At 53.2% G+C, this 18,176-nt stretch overlaps 1 protein-coding gene across 2 annotated transcripts in view; it reads right to left on the bottom strand.

Moving 5' to 3' along the window:
- The window catches only part of CUNH7orf50 (chromosome unknown C7orf50 homolog), a 94,727-nt gene extending 76,983 nt beyond the window's left edge, over nucleotides 1-17,744 (bottom strand). Inside the window, exons 1-2 of one of the 2 annotated variants that reach the window (XM_055598489.1) lie at nucleotides 17,682-17,744; nucleotides 13,219-13,544 (exon numbers count right to left, since the gene is read on the bottom strand). In XM_055598489.1, coding sequence (XP_055454464.1) covers nucleotides 13,219-13,347 — 129 coding nt within the window. In that variant the 5' untranslated portion in view covers nucleotides 13,348-13,544; nucleotides 17,682-17,744. The remainder of the gene's footprint in view (nucleotides 1-13,218; nucleotides 13,545-17,681) is intronic. The other variant, XM_055598490.1, reaches the window with a different exon arrangement.
- Between the last annotated feature and the right edge of the window lie 432 nt (nucleotides 17,745-18,176).

Below are 18,176 nucleotides of genomic sequence, written 5' to 3'. Positions count from 1 at the left end.
CAGCTGTCAGTGACCTCTCAATGGCCTGGCAGCCTTTCCTACCCAAGACGGAGGGGTGTGCCCGCCAGGTAGCTCCATGAAAGCCCAGATTGGTGGAAACAGGCTTCATTTGCATAAAGGTTCGCTGTGATTGGTGCAGACAGCCCCCTATGGCTATAGAAGCAGGCTGGTAGGCTCACTTTGGGGCATGCCCAAAGATGTCCCCCCACCATCACCCAGCAGCTTCCGGTGGTATAGCTTTAGGCCAGGAAGGGCTTCTCTCCAGCACTAGTCTTTCTTCATCCTTAGGAGAATGGGCTGGGCTGGTACCACAAAGAAAGGAAACCAACAGTGACATCAAGAGGCTAAAGAGCTCTGCTGAGTGGTCGGGCAGACACCACAGGAGCGGAGGTGAAGACAGTGAAGGCTGGGCAGAGTTGAGGATGAGAAACCTCAGGCCCTGGTGGCTGGCACCCCAGAGAGCTGCCAAGCCTTAAGTGCTGGCAGCCCTGTTACCTGAGACCCAAGGGCTTTGCAAGCCTGTCCCTGTGGGTCAAAAGGTCCCGATACCAAGACCTGCATGAGAGCTGGAACTGCGCAGGGCCACCCCTGTTACTGCCTGCTGCCACCGCCACCCAACCTGCCAGGAGCCCAGGGGAAGCCACCCCAGTACCTGAGCGGAATAACCTAGAGTGAGAATCCCCAGGCAAAAGGGAATCTCTGGCTTCTAGAAAGTTTGGAACATCAAGCCTCCATATCTGCCTGTCCAGCTCCTGGCCTTGGACATCTGAGGGGCGAGGACAGATCTTGTGAGGGTGCCAGGCTTGGGAACCTCAGTATCACCTGTAACTAGTCCCATGCTATCATCTCCTGTGTCCCCTCTCAGGAGTCCAGCAATCAGCCGAACGGCCTGAACCAAGGCCACAGAGCCTGCCACAAGAGCGCCCAGCTGTTCTGAGCACAGGCAGGGCTCCTGCCCAGGGCCATGGAACCAGGAGCAAACACTCATGGCAAGGCCCAGTCTGCTTTGGCTTTAACAGTCCTCGAGGAGGGCGCTAGCTGCCACCCTTGGCTTGTTAGGGCCTAGCACACCTAGGAGAGGAAGCTCTGAGTGAGCCTGCCAGGTCTAGAAGGGGCTGAGAGGAGGATTACACCAACTGAAACTCTCACACTAATTCTAAATTCTTACTCAGGAGCGGGGATGAGCAAAAAGGATAAGATAAAAAGTGAAATAAAAAGTAAAAAGAGGTGGTGCACACCCATGATCCCAGCACTCGGGAGGCAGAGGCAGGCAGATCTCTATGAGTTCGAGGTCAGCCTGGTCTACAAAGCGAGTTCCAGGACAGCCAGGGCTACACAGAGAAACCCTGTCTAGAAAAATAAAAACAAACAAGGGAACAAGAAGAAAAAAACACTCATCCAGCTTCCTGACTCCAGATGCAAAATGTGAGCAGCCGCCTCCTTCTGCCTCCATGCCTTCCTACTGTGACGACACTCAAACCAGGAGCCAGATAAACCCTTCCTCCCTCACGTGGCTTCTGGGGGAAATTTCACCACAGCAAGGGAACAACCCCCATCACCAGGGAATGCTGAAAGAACCTCCACCCACCACGGAGAGGTTAGTGGCCTCGAGAGGCTTACCGGGCTCCCGAAGGCCACACCTTCCCCATGCTCAGTCAGTCATCTACGTGACCCTGAGACCCAGTCTCACTCGGACAAGCACCTGTCACACCCAGATGGCAACTGGGCAGTGAAAAGCAGCCCTCATCAAGTCACCAAAAGCTCCCGACAGGGCACCCACTGGGCTTGCCAGTAGCCATTCCTGGAGCTACGCAAGCAAAGCCAGACACAGCCAGTTCGTGCTCTGAACAGCGGGAGATGCGAGCTCAGTTCCTGGGAAAGTGTCTTCAAAGCCACAACTGTTTTCCCAGCTGTGGACGCTCCACCCTGGGAAATCTTTCCATGCCGTTACAAGAATAATTCTGAAATGACTGTACAAACACGCAAGCCTGCACCCCTCATCCTGGTATTTGAGTCTCCACACAGGAGAGCTTCCTGGAGCGCCTGTGCGGGGCGGGCGGGGCGGGCGGGGCCCACACCGCCTGTGAGCATCAGGGCGTCCCTGGGCTCAGCTGCCTGGCTTCAGCCAGGGCCTGTGAGGCCTCAGAGCCACCGAGAAGGTGAAACCACCCGGCGGACTGCCCCACACAGGACGCATTCTATAGTCTGTGCAATCTACGGAGGAAGGGGAACAGCCGAGACGCAGCAAGCCCTCAGAGCGGCGCAGAACGCTCGGGAGAGAAGATGGACCCACCACAAACGGAGTCCGAGCACCTGGAGGGATAAAGTGTGGCACTACAGACGCAGAAACAAGACATCACGTGTCCAATAGCCTTTAAGACAGTAACTCACGGCACACCCACCCAGGGCCAAGAGGAAGAGCAGGCCTCTGAAGGACAGGCTGGACCGGAAGCCGGGCCGGGCTGCCATCAGGCTGTGCGCAGCTTTGCCCGAATGAAAGCTCAAGGCATTAGCCCAGGCCACCCGGCTGCTTCCGGGACGGGACACACCCTGGTGCCTGCGAACGAGACACTTCGGCTGCTGGCCCACGTGTCTCAGTGTCACCTTGGCCATTTATGTTCTGGCAGTTAATCTTGACCGGCAAGTTGACAGTAGGCAGAATCATCTAGGAGCCAAGTGCCTGGCAACGACTGCCTGCGAAGAGAGGTTTCTAGAGAGGGTCACTTGGGAGAAGGCGGACTCAGCCTGAATGTGGGTGGCGCCATCCCACAGACTGGGGTCCTGGACTGAGTAAAAAGGAAAATTGGAACTGGGCACCAGCATTCACCTGCCGCCTGCGTATCTCAGGTGACCAGGCATCTCACACTCCCGCCACTGCGTCTCCCCACCACAGTGGACTGTACCCGGAATTCAAATAAACCCTTCCTCCTTTAAGTTGCCCAATTGCCAGGTATTTTGTGAACAAGTTGAGATAAGTAACTAATTCACTCAGCCCCAAAACCAACAGAGTTCGAGGGCCAGAGAGCAGGCTCAGCGGTCAAAAAGCACTGGCTGCAGAGGACCTGGGTTCAAGTACCAGCACCCACATGACCATATACAACTATCAGGTTCCAGGGCATCCAGCGCCCTCTTCTGGCCTCTGCAGGCACTGCAACATGCTGCACAGACACATGCAGGTAAAACAAGCATTCACATTAAAGAAATTCTTCAAAAATTAAAAAAAAAAAATCCCTGTTCTAAAAGTGTGATCAGCTGTGCTTTGGGCACAGACGAAGTCTGTGACAAAGCTCAGCGTGAAGCAGGCACGGTCAGCCACGCCTGAGGAGAAAATGACAAAAAGGATATAAGATATACGGTACAAACTTTTCCATGTTTTTTGGTACTTTTACAATGGTTCATTTTATTTTAACGGGGGCAGGAAGCTTTGTTTTGAAAAATTAAGAATGTGGCTGCTCTGTAACTGGGCTCAGTTGGTAGAGGGCTTGACTGGTGTTGCCAGGTCCTGCGTTCTGTGCTACCCAACACTACCGAAATGGATGAAGAAAAGCTAGACAGACCACAGGACAGAGCTCCTGGAGGCCCCTAACCAACCCAACAAAAGCCCAGCATTCAGCAGGGGTTCTGGAAAGAGGAGGGGAAAGGAGGGTCGAGAATACAAGGTCAGCCTTGCCAGTGTGAAACTGTCATGAAAACAAAACGGTTCAGCAGGTAAAGGGCAAGCAGGAGGACCTGTGCCTGCGTGCCCAGGACACATGTACAAAGCTGGCCGTACAGCACCCATCTGTAATGCCAGCACGCCGGTGGAGGTGGGAAGCGGAGACAAGAGGGCCCAGCAGCGGACAGACCAGCTAGCTAGCCTGGTATTCATAGTAGTGAACAAGGAAACCTACTAAAGAAAAGTCTCTCTCTCTCTCTCTCTCTCTCTCTCTCTCTCTCTCACACACACACACACACACACACACACACACACACACACGGAGAAAAAACAAGTAATCTCTCCCCCAAATGCAGATATGATATTCAGCTGGGCACCCTTCCTCTTCCACTCGGAGACGGGGAAGGAGGTCGAATCTCAACAGCTAAGCGCAGCAGCCCCTCTTTGAGGAATCACCCCAAGGCAGAGCAGGCCTTTTCAGCAGTTGCTTGCCAGCAATGCCCCGTGAAGGAGCCAGCCTCATACCATGCCAAGGCCTGACATCATTGTCTTTCCACAGAATGATTTGTGGAATTCCTAGGGGATGGGGGAAGGAGGGAGACACACCCATTCTGCTTTTCATCTCTTTCTGTCTGGCTTCAGGACATGGAAAAAACACTTCATTAGTCCCCAACTCCTAGAGACCCGAAGCTTCTAAGAACCACCTTCATCACCCAGCGGAGCCTCTTTCCCCACTGCACACAGCCTGGTTGGAACCGTACCCTTACCCAGCCGGGCATCCATGAGAAGAGAGCGTCTCCAGGCCTGCCCTGAAGGCAGAGTGGGGCCTTTTCCCACCAGCACCTCCTTCATTCGAAAGCTGGACCCACGCAGGTTTCCAGGCCCAGAGCAGGGCAGTGACCGGGCCCGGGGGCCACAGGACACCCTTGGCCTGAAAAATTAAGAATGTGGCTGCTCTGTAACTGGGCTCAGTTGGTAGAGGGCTTGACTGGCGTTGCCAGGTCCTGCGTTCTGTGCCCAACACTACCGAAATGGATGAAGAAAAGCTAGACAAACCACAGGACAGAGCTCCTGGAGGCCCCTAACCAACCCAACAAAAGCCCAGCATTCAGCAGGGCAGAATGTCTCCCTCTCTCTTTCCCTTTCCTTGCTGGCCAGACTCCCCTGCCTGGAACTTCTAGGATAAACTTTATTTCATTGTATTGCGGTGGGGGAGGGGCGCACAGGTCACCCAGAGTTTGTTTCGTTGAGTTGGTCTCTCTCCTTCCATGTTGACCTGAGAACAAACTCAGGGCAAGGGCCTGTACCTCCTGATCCCTCTCACCAGTCCCCTCCCCCACGTGCCAAGCTTTCCACATGGGCTCTGGGAGGGGGGGCAGGACTCAGCCCCCCATGGTTTATTATGTGGCAAGCACTGTACTGACTGAGCCATCTCTCTGATCCAATGTCATTCTTCTGACACCCTACTAATTCACTCAGTGTGGGCAGGTGTGAACTTCCTCCGTTTCTTATGGATATCTGACACAGTCTTTCACAAATTCCTCAAACCTCAGCATGTCCGTCTGGAAACCGCTGCACCTCTTCCGCTCTGCCCTGCTGGGCCGGCCGGCCACTCTCTCTGTCCACCTCTCCTCACACCTGCTTCCGCACACCTGCCCTCTCGGGGACTTCCCCCCAGCTGCACTCCACATTCGCACGCTCTCTCCAGCCCCGTCTCGTCTCTGACCTCACTGCTCATGTCAGCTTCCACGCTTGTACTTGGCTTCCAGCGATTCTGTTTGATTCTTCAACCCTACCTCTTATGAGCTGGGCTTACAAATGCCTTGACCGCCCTGGGCCCAGGCTCCTGAACTCTGTTATCTGCCTGGCCGGCTGGCTTACAGCCGGGTTGCTTTCCTGTTGTGGAATGTACTCTTCTGCCTCCTGTGGGGTCCATGAATTCCCCTGGCCCACACAAAACTTCCCAACGGGGCCTTCCCACATGGTGGAGATGGGACAAATTTGGGTCCTGTACCAAAACGTGCTATACTCCTGGGATCCCGAATCTACATGAGTGATTTTCCGCTCTCAGTCTTGAATATCTCTGGGCCAGAAAGGAGCTAGGATTCTGTAATTCACATCAAAATAATAATAATAATATTAATAATAATAGTAGTTTATTGGGTGCCCTACAAGAGGCCGTGGGCTGGCCTGCAACCAGAGCACACTTGCACACTGTGATTCACACTCTGAAGACAAGACTGAGGGGAGGTGCGCACACCAGTCATCCTTTCACACAGGGCACTGAGACAGGGGGATCACAATGCCGGAACAGCCTGGAAGAATAAAAACCGTGTCAAAAACTGAGAGGAAGGGCAGCTGGGAAGATGCCTCAGCTGGTAAAGCCCCCGTGCTACAAGCATGAGGAACTGAGTCTGGATCCCAAGCACTCAAGTTAAAAAAAAAAAAAAAGGCTGTGTGTGGCTGTGCGTGGGCCTTTAGCCCCAGCACTGGATAGGTGGAGAGGGAGCCCTAGGATTTGATGGACAGCTAGTTTAGCCAATCAGCAAGCTCTGGGTTCAGTGAGCGATTCTGTCTCAAAAACAAGATGAAGTATGACTGAGGCAGACAGCCGACACCAACCTCTACCCTTGGCACACCATATCTATGTTCATACACACAAGCGAGCAGACAAGCAGAAGAGAAAAGAGAGCCGGGTGCACGCCTTTGACCCCAGTACTCAGGAGGCCAAGCCATGCAGATCTCTGTGAGTTCCAACCCAGCAAGATCCTGTCTCAAAAAAACAACCATAATAAAACATAATAGAGAGAAGACTAAAGGGAAGGAGGGAAGAGAGTGAAATGGAGCCCTGTCAATGGGAAGCAGGGCACAGAGTATGTTCACGACAATGCCCAGGCTGGTGCGCGGTTCACACTCTCCCACGCACACCACAGAGACGGTACCGGGCACTGAACACTCCAAAACTCCGCCATAGTGCACCCCAAGGAGACAGAACTGCTCTTCGCTTCTCCTGTGCACTTTTCTGCACTTGCTAATTATTTTTACATCGATCATGTGCAGCTCAGGAAAAACAACAGACATTTTCCAGTTACGTTGGCTGGGTTACTCTCTATCAGGCTTGAGGACGCGCAGCACAGAAACACCACCCTGGCTGACCGAGGCGCACACTCAGAGCAGTGCACACTTCGGGACACAGACGGCATGGGGCTGGGGAGGGGTGGGTCTTGTTTTCTTTGGAGCAGAGTGAGCACTGTCAGGTTTCCACAGTGAGGACAACTGGCCACCAGCTCCTCCACTGACCTGACCCAGGGCTGGGGACAAAGACGGAGAGGCTCCTGAGCTTGGGCAGAGGCTGGCGAACGCCAAACTGCTGGCTCTGAGTGGGGTCGCATGGTGGCCACCCCTAAAAGCCCCAGAAGAAAGAGATAAAGATGCACCGCATAAACCAGGTCTGGTGGTACATGCCTTTGATCCCAACACTCGGGGGAGGCAGGCTGTGGATAACTGTGAGTTCTAGGCCAGCAAGTCCCCAACTTAAGAGAAGAAGAAGAACAACAACAACTCCGCGACCCACACAGCCAAAAGAGAAAGGGAGGGTGCTGCAGGCCCGGAGAACATCTGACTTGCTCAGGGTTAGTGATTCCCACTGGAGAGAAAAGCGCACTCCTAAAAACTGTACCATGCAGGAACTACACCCTGGCACTACCACACAGAAACAAAAGCCTGCGGCCACAAACACTTACATCAGTTTTAGTCCCAAAAGCAAGGATCCCATAAGCCCTTAGCCCTGGCTCTGTAAGTGGATGAGGGCCAAGGCAGTTGGCTGTGTCATGTGCGCTCTGGTTGCACGGGAACATGCTCACACAAACACACAAGGTACGGCAAACTCCTGAGGCCCTGTGACTCAGACGTCATCACTGCGGGCCCCAACACACGGCACCAGCTGTCACTGTAGGAAACTGGGTGAAGGGTACTTGGGACCGCCTTCTGTATAGTTTTGCAACTTCCTAAGAATCTACCAGAATCTGAAAAAAATAATTTCTAGGGAAACGGCGGGCAAGCCCCAATGGTATCCTCCTCCCTGCCCACCCCACCCCCAACCCTGAGTGTCACTGCCAGCCTGGCATGGGCGGGTCCCAACATGAGAGTTACAAAGTTTTCAACTGTCACTTCGGCCCATGGGCTTCGACCCAAATTATCCCAGGTTGGGCCGGCTCCACGGTGTGAAGGCAACGGCAGACAGGCTACACAGATGCCAGCTTCCTGAGGCCAGTTCTGCTGCAGCCCCAGACATCATCAATCCATGACATGCCGGCACAGGCCTCTGTCTTTGGCCTCCACTAGAATTCAAGCTCTCGCCAAGCTCCTCTGGGGTTTCTAGGCAGGATCCCTTTATCTTGGTTTGTACTCACTTAACCCAGCAGCTGCCACCAGGAGATCAGTTGGCAGTAGCCCCCCAGGGAGACAAAAGATGAAGGCCAAGCGGCTGGTGATACACAGCAGCCTGGACAGCAGCCTGTCTCCTGTGGGCTAGGATGACCTCAGAAGGTCACGGACCCTGAACACAGCACCCCCGTGGTGTTTAGTCCCATCTGTGAAGACACATGTGCTGCTGTGATGCTCTTCAAAGCACCACTCAGACCCCACATCTCCTGAGCCCTGTGCAGAGCAGTGCCCCTGGCAACCTCCCAACAGCAGGGACACACGGCCCTCACTCCTTCCCACCGCAAGCCAGGTCGGCCCTGTCAGGCTGGGAGAGAAGTCCCTGCTGCTGAGACACACGGGCAGGCCATCCTCTCCCTGGGGAGCAACCACTGGGCTGTCCAGTTAGGGGGCCAGGAGTCCCACAGGGCAGGGCCCCCGTCTGCAGCAGCATTCTGTGGCAGCACAGCTGGGTGTCGCTGGAGGGTACAGGCAAGGAAGGTGCCTGGCTACAGAGGCCTCCGCACCCGGGACCTCAGAAACACGAACCACAGGCCCTGCTCAGTGCAGCCAACAGCCTGCCAGGCTGGGGAGCAGCTGGGTGGCAAGGCGCCTGCCTAGAATGCCTGGTGAGGGGCTGGGGGCGGGGCTCGCCGTAGAGGCTGAGCGTAGCATACCATAGGTTCAATCCCAGTGCTAGACAAAATGAAATAAAAGTAAAATAATAAAAGCTGAACACTCAGCCAAAGATAGCTGATGAATGGACAATGAGTGTTAAGACAGATGTTCATGAAACGCTAAGTAAAATCACATGAGAAATGAACATTGTTGTTGCTGCTGCTGTCTAGGATTTCTTGAGTATTAGTGGTTTTTTCCTTCTTTGGAACTTTCTGGTTTGGTTTTTATTTGTGAGTGTATGTGTGTGTGTTCTTATAGCTTATCTTTTTACTTGCTTTTATTTTTAATACTTATTATTATTCCAGAATTTCCTATCATTTCCACCCCACACATTCCTGATACCAGCTCCTCCCCGGACCCTCCCTCTCAACTTCACAACCTTTGCTTTAATACTGTTGCACAGAAGCATACAGATGTATATACAAACACATTCTGCTGACCCATATGTACGTGGGTCACCCATATGTATGTGTGTTTAAGGATGGCCACTTGGGGACACTTACCGGGGGAGGTCCCTGTGCAGACAGTACCCCCTGAGGCAGGACTCATGTAACTCAGAGTGGCTTCCGATTTGCTATAGCCAAGGATAGCCCTGAGCTCCTGATCCTCCTGCCTCTGCCTTCTGAGGGCTGCCAGGATTACAGGCTTGCACCACTCAGTGTATTTGGTTTATGCCAAGCTGGCAATGGAGCGCAGGGCTTTGTGTGCACTAAGCAAGTGCTCTATAACCCAAGGCAAGCCGCATCCTTTAAACAGACTGTGCTTGTCAGCTGAGCACTAAGAACCACCCAAGGTGGCTCACGCCTGCAATCCCGGCACAGGGAGGCTAGTGCAGGAGACTGAAACAACAGAGCCAACTGTCAGATACTAAGATAAGCACACGGCCACGGAGGGGCTGCCAATCAGAGCCCCCGGCCTCCTGCTGGGTATGCTGTGGCACTGTTACTGGTTCCCAGATGCATGCACCAGCACCACGATACAACAACCCTGGTGCCGGAATTCCCTGGAGAGCTGACGCACATGGAGGCTCACGTAGACGCCCACGGCATGTCCCCAAGACCCCAGTACTCTAGAAATGGGCCAAAGGTCCAAAATGGTACAGGGAAACAAATGCAGGGACCGCCAGAGCAGGCGCCTGCAACCACTGAGGAGAGAATGGTCACAGGGGACAGCACAGCCAGCGGCAGGCCGGCGTGACAAGGTTTCCCAAGGCAAACATCCCGAAGGAACCCACGCAGCCTGGTGTGCAGAGTGCTGAGTCAGCCTCTAAGCCCGGTTAGTGCAAAGGCTGGCAGTGTGAGTCGGCTTCTGGCCGCTGTCATGCAGACTGGCACCACTCACCCAGGCCAGCACAGCGCAGTGTCTCAGCACAGCGGTCTCCAGGCTGTAAGACTCCCAAGTCCTTCCAGATGGCCTCCTAAGAAGCTGTGCCCACATGCTCGTGACTTTCTGAAGAGCCGCAGTCCAGCCGCAAAGCCAGCAGGTCTGATGGCTTCCATGCAGCCTGAGCCCACCAGGAAGGACCCACTGTGGACAAGAAAGGTGCCCCAGGGGGCCTGAGTGCCACTGGCTGGCCATGGTCAGATTCTTTGGTGTGGTGTGCGCACACATGTCAGAGTCCCACCTTCGCCCTTGTGATGAAGTTTGTCACCCGTGGCTGCCCTGCTGTGTCTAAGGGTTCTGACTTCTAAGTCTTTGGTTGGCAGAGGAAACAAACATAGTCAAGGGCCCCAGACGGCAATGTTCCTGTACTTTATTATTATCCTGGCCCTAACTACAGCGTAGTCTCAAAAAGAACAACAACAACAAAGTGTGTGGGGGAGGGGAGGCTTCGTTCCCTTCTCCAATGACTACACATCCAGCCCTACTGGTCCTGGGATGGGACAGTCTGGTCCCCACAGCTGACCTACTGCCACCACCCTTTCACCAGCATTCACTGTATGATGCAGGGAGAGAAGGAGGCAGTTTCTGAAACACAGCCACTTGCTGGCTTGCCCCAGCTCAAACGGGGGCCAAGCGAGCCAGTGTGGCCCAGCCTGGGGTCCAATCCGCCCTTCCCGAGAGCAAGTGCCACCTTCAGCTTCATCCGCAGATCTGCTGTGGGAAGTCTGTCTGGAAAGACTGAGGCAGAGATAGAACCTAGGCTCCAGGATGGACTTCCCACAGCAGACACAGACAAGATGGCTACGGTAAGGCCCACAGACATGCTGCCTGTGGGAATCCAGGGACAACATGGCCAGAGCTTTCTCAGACTAGCAGCCAGAAAACAGGAACCAAGATGCCAGGTGGGTGTCTGAACTCTCTCCCTGTCAGGAGAACCACAAACCACTCACTTCTCCAGGGCTCAGGGTCAGGGCTGGCGCAAGCACAGGCTGGGGCAAGGTGCCCACGCCCTCTAGGCCTCGGCACCAGGACCCAGAGGGCCGTGGCCCAAGCATGCAGCAGCTTTACAGAGCCCAGAGCCCCAAGTGGAACTTGAGCTCCATGGAAACCACTCCCCAAGGGGCAATGAAGTTCCCAGCACTTGGGGACACTTGGGCGGTCTTGGCGCAGGCACAGAGCGCTGAACTGTGGGAAGTGGCTGCACAGGGCCTGGGAGCTCCCCACATGGACAGTTCTAGGAGGACAATGGAGTGGCCCAAGTAGGGACAGAGGCTTCTTCCTTCCCTGCTGCAGAGTCCAGAGGTTCATCTGGAGCCACAGGGGGAAAGGACCAGACCAACAGAGTACTTTTCCATGAGTTCCTGGGTGACTGGACTGCAGTGCTGCGGGCCTTGAGACCCATCCTTCTTGAACACTTAGGTTCAGCTCTCCCTACTTTTCCTCTAAAAAATATGCCTGACGCATCCTTCTGACAATTTCCCATGAGAGCTGAAGGAAGAAATGTTTTCGTCCACAGAGATCAGCATTCTTAAGCAGGATAAGGCCTCATTCTGTATGCAAGACTGGCTTCCAGAAACATGAGAAAAGGATCTCAGGGCCTGAGTACCCAGCTACAGTCCTACATCACAGTGGCACAGAGAAGGGCTGCCCCCAGCCGAGGACCGCGCCCTGGTCATCTCTCCTGCTTCCTTTCAGCAGGAGTGTGGCTGCCGACCCCTGCTGCCAGGCCCCTGCTGCCCAGGCTGCCAGGAAGCCCCTGCCCCAGAAGACCAGTGCGCTCGGGCCTCCTCCAGAGACCCGTGGAACAGCTAGAGCTCCTAAAGCCAGAAAAGCAAACACAGCCTGCGGCTCTCCTGGAAACTCCAGGCTCTGAATCAGACCAAGATGCAACACAAGGAAGACCTGAAGACCAAGATGCAACACAAGGAAGACCCTGGAGCACTTCCTGAAGCCCACGGCAGGGGCAGCTCTCGCGCAAACATTCTGTTTTCTGCAAGTGGGGAGGCTGAGACCAGGCATGTAGCTGAGCTCCCACTTAGCATGGGCCAGGCCCTGGGTTCCAGCCCCAGTGTGGTGGGATAGAAAAGGCCGGGTATAAAAATCACACACTTCAGAGGCGGTGGGTTTGCAGATTTGAGGCCTATTTGCGCTATGTAACCAGAGAACTACAAGTCCCACAAAGCCCAGCCATGGCATCTGGATCTGACCAGAGTTTATTTCATGTTAACTGACAAATCTGGGAAATTAGTATCTGATGGTGTCTAGAGGGCTTGAAGCACAAAAAAAAAAAAAAAAAAAAAAAAAAGCTCACTGTCAATGAAAGAGTTTAATACCTAGAAGTTCCAAGGTAACAAAAAGACTTTACATGTTGACATTGAAACACATTTATGGCCTGCGATATAGCTCAGCAGTGCTTGCAGTCAGCAACGGTGGGAAAGCACTGAATTCCATGAGTTAGCCTCTGACCTAAACACACACACCATGAAGGTACATGCAGGCAAACATAAACAAATGTAAAAAAAACCAAACAAGCCAAAATCTTTACATTTAGATGTTATCTGCAGACACATGGCAAACACAAGTTACACGGTGAAAAACAAGCCTACGTAACCTTGGGCCATGCTCGCACCCTCTCTCAGTGGTGCCACAGTCAGTTATTTGGGCCTAGGATGGCTCAGTGGGTAAAGGTGATTGCCGCCAAGCCTGACTGACAACCTGAGTTTGATCCCTGGAATGTCATTACAGAAGAAGAGCCTGGACTCTGGCATCTACTGACCCCCAGACAGGCACCAGGGGTGTGAGGATACACACAAGAGTGAGGCTTTCTCACAAACATGGAGGATTCTGTTTGTTTTCTGGTGCAGGGCCTCCCACATGCTGGGCAAGCGCTCTAGTCCCTGCTCTTGAATTTTTAGACCCTAGGCACACACCAAATCGGCAAACTTCCTGGGAGTACAGGCAGGAGGCCCGAGCGCCCAGACCTCCTCCTGGCCAGTCCACAGGAAACGTGGGTGCCCGAGCAGCAGCCATGTCTCATGGCTGCGTCGGGAAGCGGCGAGCAGACCCGTGTGACTGCTTACCTCGGGGCCGGCTGCCTCTTTGCGGGGCTTGGCTTCAGGTGCACTCGGCGTCTCTTCTGCTGGAGTTACCTTCTGCTTTTTACTCTTCTTCCCTGAGTCTTCAGGACCTTTCTTCTTGTGTTTTGCCATCCTGGAAGAGACAGCACAGGCCAACCAATGGCAGGAAGGAAGAGGCCTGGTGTCACAGAGTGCTGTGTTGTCACACACGGTGGAGAGGACGCTTTCTCAGAGTAATACAAACGGAGCTTTAAATTAAAGAAGCTAGCCAGAGCAATGGCTGATGACCAAGTGTTTCCTTTGCAACCAGGAGGGCTTAACTTTGAGTCCTGGAGTTAAAAAAAAAAAAAAAAAAAAAAAAAAAGTCAGGTGTGGCAGCGCAAAAGCCAGGGGAGGTGAGGTGGAGACACAAGCATCCTCCGAGCACACTGTCCAGCCTAGCAGAACTGGTGAGCTCCAGGCTTAGCGAGAGACTACATCTCAAATCCCGGCACTCGGGAGGCAGAGGCAGGGGGATCTCTGTGAGTTCGAGGCCAGCCTGGTCTACAGAGTGAGTTCCAGTCAGCCTGGGCTACACAAAGAAACCTGTCTCAAAAAAAAAACAAAATAAAATTTAAAAATTAAAAAAAAAAAAAGATGGAGATCAATAAAGATACCCGATGGTCCTCCCACCTGCACATACACGCGCTCAGGTGTGCGTACACACATGAACATACAACATGTGTGCACATATGTGTGTACACGCATGAACACACGTACATACAAACTATCAAACATTAAAGTTAAGAGAAGACCAAAGCACACAGCATTGTGGCTCAGCAATGGCCACTGTCTTCCAGGAGTTCCCCTTTAACATGAATGCCTAAGTTTTCCTTCCCTTTGACTTTGCGACAGGGTTTTGCTAACTGGTTCAGGCTGACCTCTTCAGCTCACTATGCAGCCTAGGCGGTTATTGAACTTGTGATCCCAGCACCTGGGAGGCTGAGGCAGGAGGACTGTCACTAGTCCATGGCTGGCCTAAACTATTCAGCCAAGAGCCTGCCTCTCTGGCCACGGTGGCACATATCTGTAACCCCAGTACTTGGGGCTCAGTAGTAGAAGGACCATAAGATGTTCGAGATCAGCTCAGAATGGACAAGTGAAAACTTAAAACAAAACAATGACCCAGCACTTGGAAAACAGGCAGGTGAATCTCTGTGAGTTGGAGGCCAGGCTGGTCTACAGAGTGAGCCCAGGACACATAGGGCTACACAGAGAAACCCTGTCTCAAACAACCAAAAACCAACCCCCCATTCCAAAAAATAATAATAATTATAGGGCTGGAGATCTACTGAGTGGTAGAAAGGTCCCAGATGCAAAAACAGAAAAAGAGAAAAAGAAGAGAAAAAAAAAAAAAGTGAAAAAGAGAGGAAGGAGCAGCACAGTGGGGAGGATAGGAGAGATCTAGAAGCCGTGGGCACACCCAGAGAACAGATGGGCAGCCATGTAACCCTTGTCTGTGGGGCAGAGCCTCGAGCATGTCCAGCAGACCTGCAGCCCAGGCTGGCGGGCATCAGGGTATCCCTGGCCCGCTTGGGGCCGATGACGGCACACGGAAAGAATGTTACTACTTTAGAATCAGAAAACTCCAAGCTCTCGTTATATATTTTTAATTAAGCCTCCTTGTTTGAAAAGAAAAAAGAAAAAGAATATTTGAAGCCAAAGGCTACAAATTTCAATTAGCGGTATAATAAGAAATCTTAAAAGAAGGACAGAATGTTGACACAGGGGCACTGAAAATAAGGGTGGTGACGCCAGCCAATTACCTTGTTAGAGAAATAAGAAAAGTTCAGCAAATATTTGCACACTGCTTAGTCGCGAAGGAGGCCTGAGCTCACCCTGGAAGTCCGCATTAAAGAGGCAATCACGAAGTCTATTTGCGAAAAGAAGGAAAGAGATGGTTCTACCCTATGGGGTTCTATGGGACAGCAGCTCGCAACTGAGTATTTGTTCTAGAAAATACCTGCTCTTGTTCGTGGTCAAGTGACTTTCAACGAGAGTACCAAGACAATTCAAAGAGCGATCTATTCACCATGAGCAGAAGACAGCTGGAGAGCCATGGGGAACTAAGTCAGGACAGACCAAGCCCCGCATGTAAAAGGGCCAAAGCCTAAATACACAATACAGGGTCTCACAGTGTAGACCAGGCTGACCTTGAACTCACAGAGCTCTGCCTGCTTCTGCCTCCTGAGAGCCGGGATTGAAGGCGAGGAAAGCTGCATTTAGCGGGCCAAGCCTAAAATTCTTAAGATTTCCTGAGGTGAACCCTCATGGCCCTGGAGAACACTCAGGTAAAATACCAACAACTAGACAGTCTACGAAAACGTAACCTGGACTACAGCACAACTGAAAACTTCTGCCTTGGGCTGGAGAGAGATTCAGTGGTTAAGACCTCTTAGAGAAGACCCAAGTTCAGTTCCCAGCCCCTGTGTCAGGTGGCTCACAACCAACTATAACGCCTCTGGACACACACAACTAAAAATGAGTATACAGGGGCTGGAGGAGTGGCTCAGAGGTTAAGAGCACTTACTACTCGTGCAGAGGACCTGGGTTCGGTTCCCAGCACCCACATGGTGGCTCACAACTGCCTGGAGCTCTTCTATCACCACCTCCCCCCCGACGCACACCACTGTATCCAGCTTCTTATGTAAGTCCTGGGAATCGAACTCAAGTCTCCAAGCTTTTGCAGCAAGCAAGCGCTCTTACCCACTTGAACTCCAGCTGTAGGAGAGGTCTGATGCTTCTTCTGACCTTTAGGGGACCCTACACACAAGGTACACATACCTACACTCAGTTACACACACACAGACACACACAGACACACAAATAAGCAATTTTTTAGAAAATTACAATAATAAAACAAATTTAAAAGCGTCTAACAAGCAAACAGTGCTGGCAAGAAAGACAGCTCAGAGCATGGGGGGGCGTGTCTACCAATCACATGAATAACAAGAAATTTGCACGTAGTGCCTGAGAAGAACTTTTTGGTTTTCGAGACATGGTTTCTCGGTAACCCTGGCTGTCCTGGAACTCCTCTGTAGACCAGGCTGGCCTCAAACTCAAAGGGATCCGTTTGCCTCTGCCTCCGAAGCACTGGGATTAAAGGGGTACACCGCCGCCGCCCCAGGTGAGAACTCTGGTGATTAACGTGGGGAATGGGGGTGGGGCAGCAGTACGGCTCAGCAGGCGAAGGCACTTGGCACTGAGCCCGACAACCTGAGCTCCATGCCAGCCTCGCCTAAGGTGAGTTCCAGGCCAGTGAGAGGCCCTGTCACAGAAATAAAAGGTGGATGGCTTCTGGTGAGCACCTAAGGCTGACCTCTGGCACACACACACTGCGAATTTGAGAATGGGCAAAGATCTTCAACAGACACTGAAGAACATGAAAAGATGCCCAACTTCACTAGTCATCTGGGAAATGAAAAACCAAAGACACTGGCTGCTTCATGCAGCCACTAAAATATGAAGAAGACAGGGCAGGACTTCTCAGCAGGTAAAAGCTTGCCCCACATCTTGACAACCTGAGTTCGATTCCTGGGACTTACATACGAAACTGGCTGCGGCGGTGTGCATCTCTGACCTCACCTCGGAGACAGAAGAGTAAGCCTGGGGGAGGCAGTGCAGCAGCAGAAACCAGAAAGACTAAGCCTCCACAAGGTCAGGGAAGCGAACAGACCTCCTAAAGCTGCCTCCACCCGAGACCACTAATCTTCTCCAGGCCAGAACCCCGGCTCCCTAGATCCAAGATTCCTGTTCTGACCTGTTACGTCCCAGAGCCTTGAGTGACACCAATACATAAAAGGAAACCAAAGAATCTTTTCGCTTTTTTGAAACGGTGTCTCACTCGGTCAACAAGGCTGGACTGGAGCTGCCAGCAATTCTCCTGCCTCAGCCTCCAGGATGCTGAGATTACAGCCGTGTTTGGCCAAACTTGTAAGAATGGATGGAAGGACTGTTGGCTGCATGGATAGATGAGGAGGTGGCTGGGTGGATGAAGGATGTGGATGGGTGGGTGGGTGGGTGAATGGATGGATGGATGGATGGACGGACGGATGGATAGGTGGGTGATGGATGGATGGATGGGTGGGTGGGTGGGTGGACGGATGAGTGGCTGGGTGGATGAAGGATGTGGATGGGTGTGTGGATGGATAAATGGATGGGTGGATGGGTGGGTGGATGGGTGGATGGATGGATGGATAGATAGGTGGGTGGATGAGGAGTGAACGTTTAAGTGGGTGGAGGGGTGGGCGAATGGATTGGTGGATGCATGTATCCATAGGGGTAAATGGGTAGGTGGGTGGCTGAATGGATCTAAGGAGATCCATTCTCCTTAGATGGAAGGCCAGGGCCAGGAAGACACGCACAGCCAGCCCCAGGACGCCGTCTCCCCGGCGGCTGCAAACCCCCCGCACCCGCCGACCACGCACCTGCAGGTTCACTCTCGTACACCTCTGCCACGCGCCTCCAGCACCAGCTAGGCAGGTTCCGCGCCGTCCCGCCCTCGAAGAGCGGAGCTGTCCATTGGACAGCGCCCACGTCCGTCTTCCAGCCAGCCAATAGCCACCGCATGGGCGGAAGCCAGGCCTGGCGCAGGATATGGCGTCATCTCTCGGCGCTGAGGGTACCGACTGTTGCTGGGGCAACTCCCGGTGGCTTGGACGCGTGCGGCTGCTGATGCTGGGCGGGGCGGGGGACCGCCGCTCTTAGAATTCCAGCGTGTTAAAGCTTGTGAATCTGAGGGCGGTCGTGCTTGGAGGTGCACGCCTGTCGTCCCAGCACTAGGGAGGCCAACGCAGGAGGGTTCGGAGTTCAAGACTATCCTCAGCTACGTTGGGAGTTCGAAGCCAGACTAAAGTGTATGCGACCCTGTTGTTGGGGAACATGCCTATAATCCCAGGACGGAAGGGATGGAGGAAGGAGCC

Source organism: Psammomys obesus, unplaced genomic scaffold, assembly GCF_907164565.1.
Source record: "Psammomys obesus unplaced genomic scaffold, mPsaObe1.curated_primary_1811, whole genome shotgun sequence".
Taxonomy (NCBI): Eukaryota; Metazoa; Chordata; class Mammalia; order Rodentia; family Muridae; genus Psammomys; species Psammomys obesus.
The sequence above is the reverse complement of the archived record's forward strand: the minus strand, read 5'-3'. Positions and strand labels throughout refer to the sequence as shown.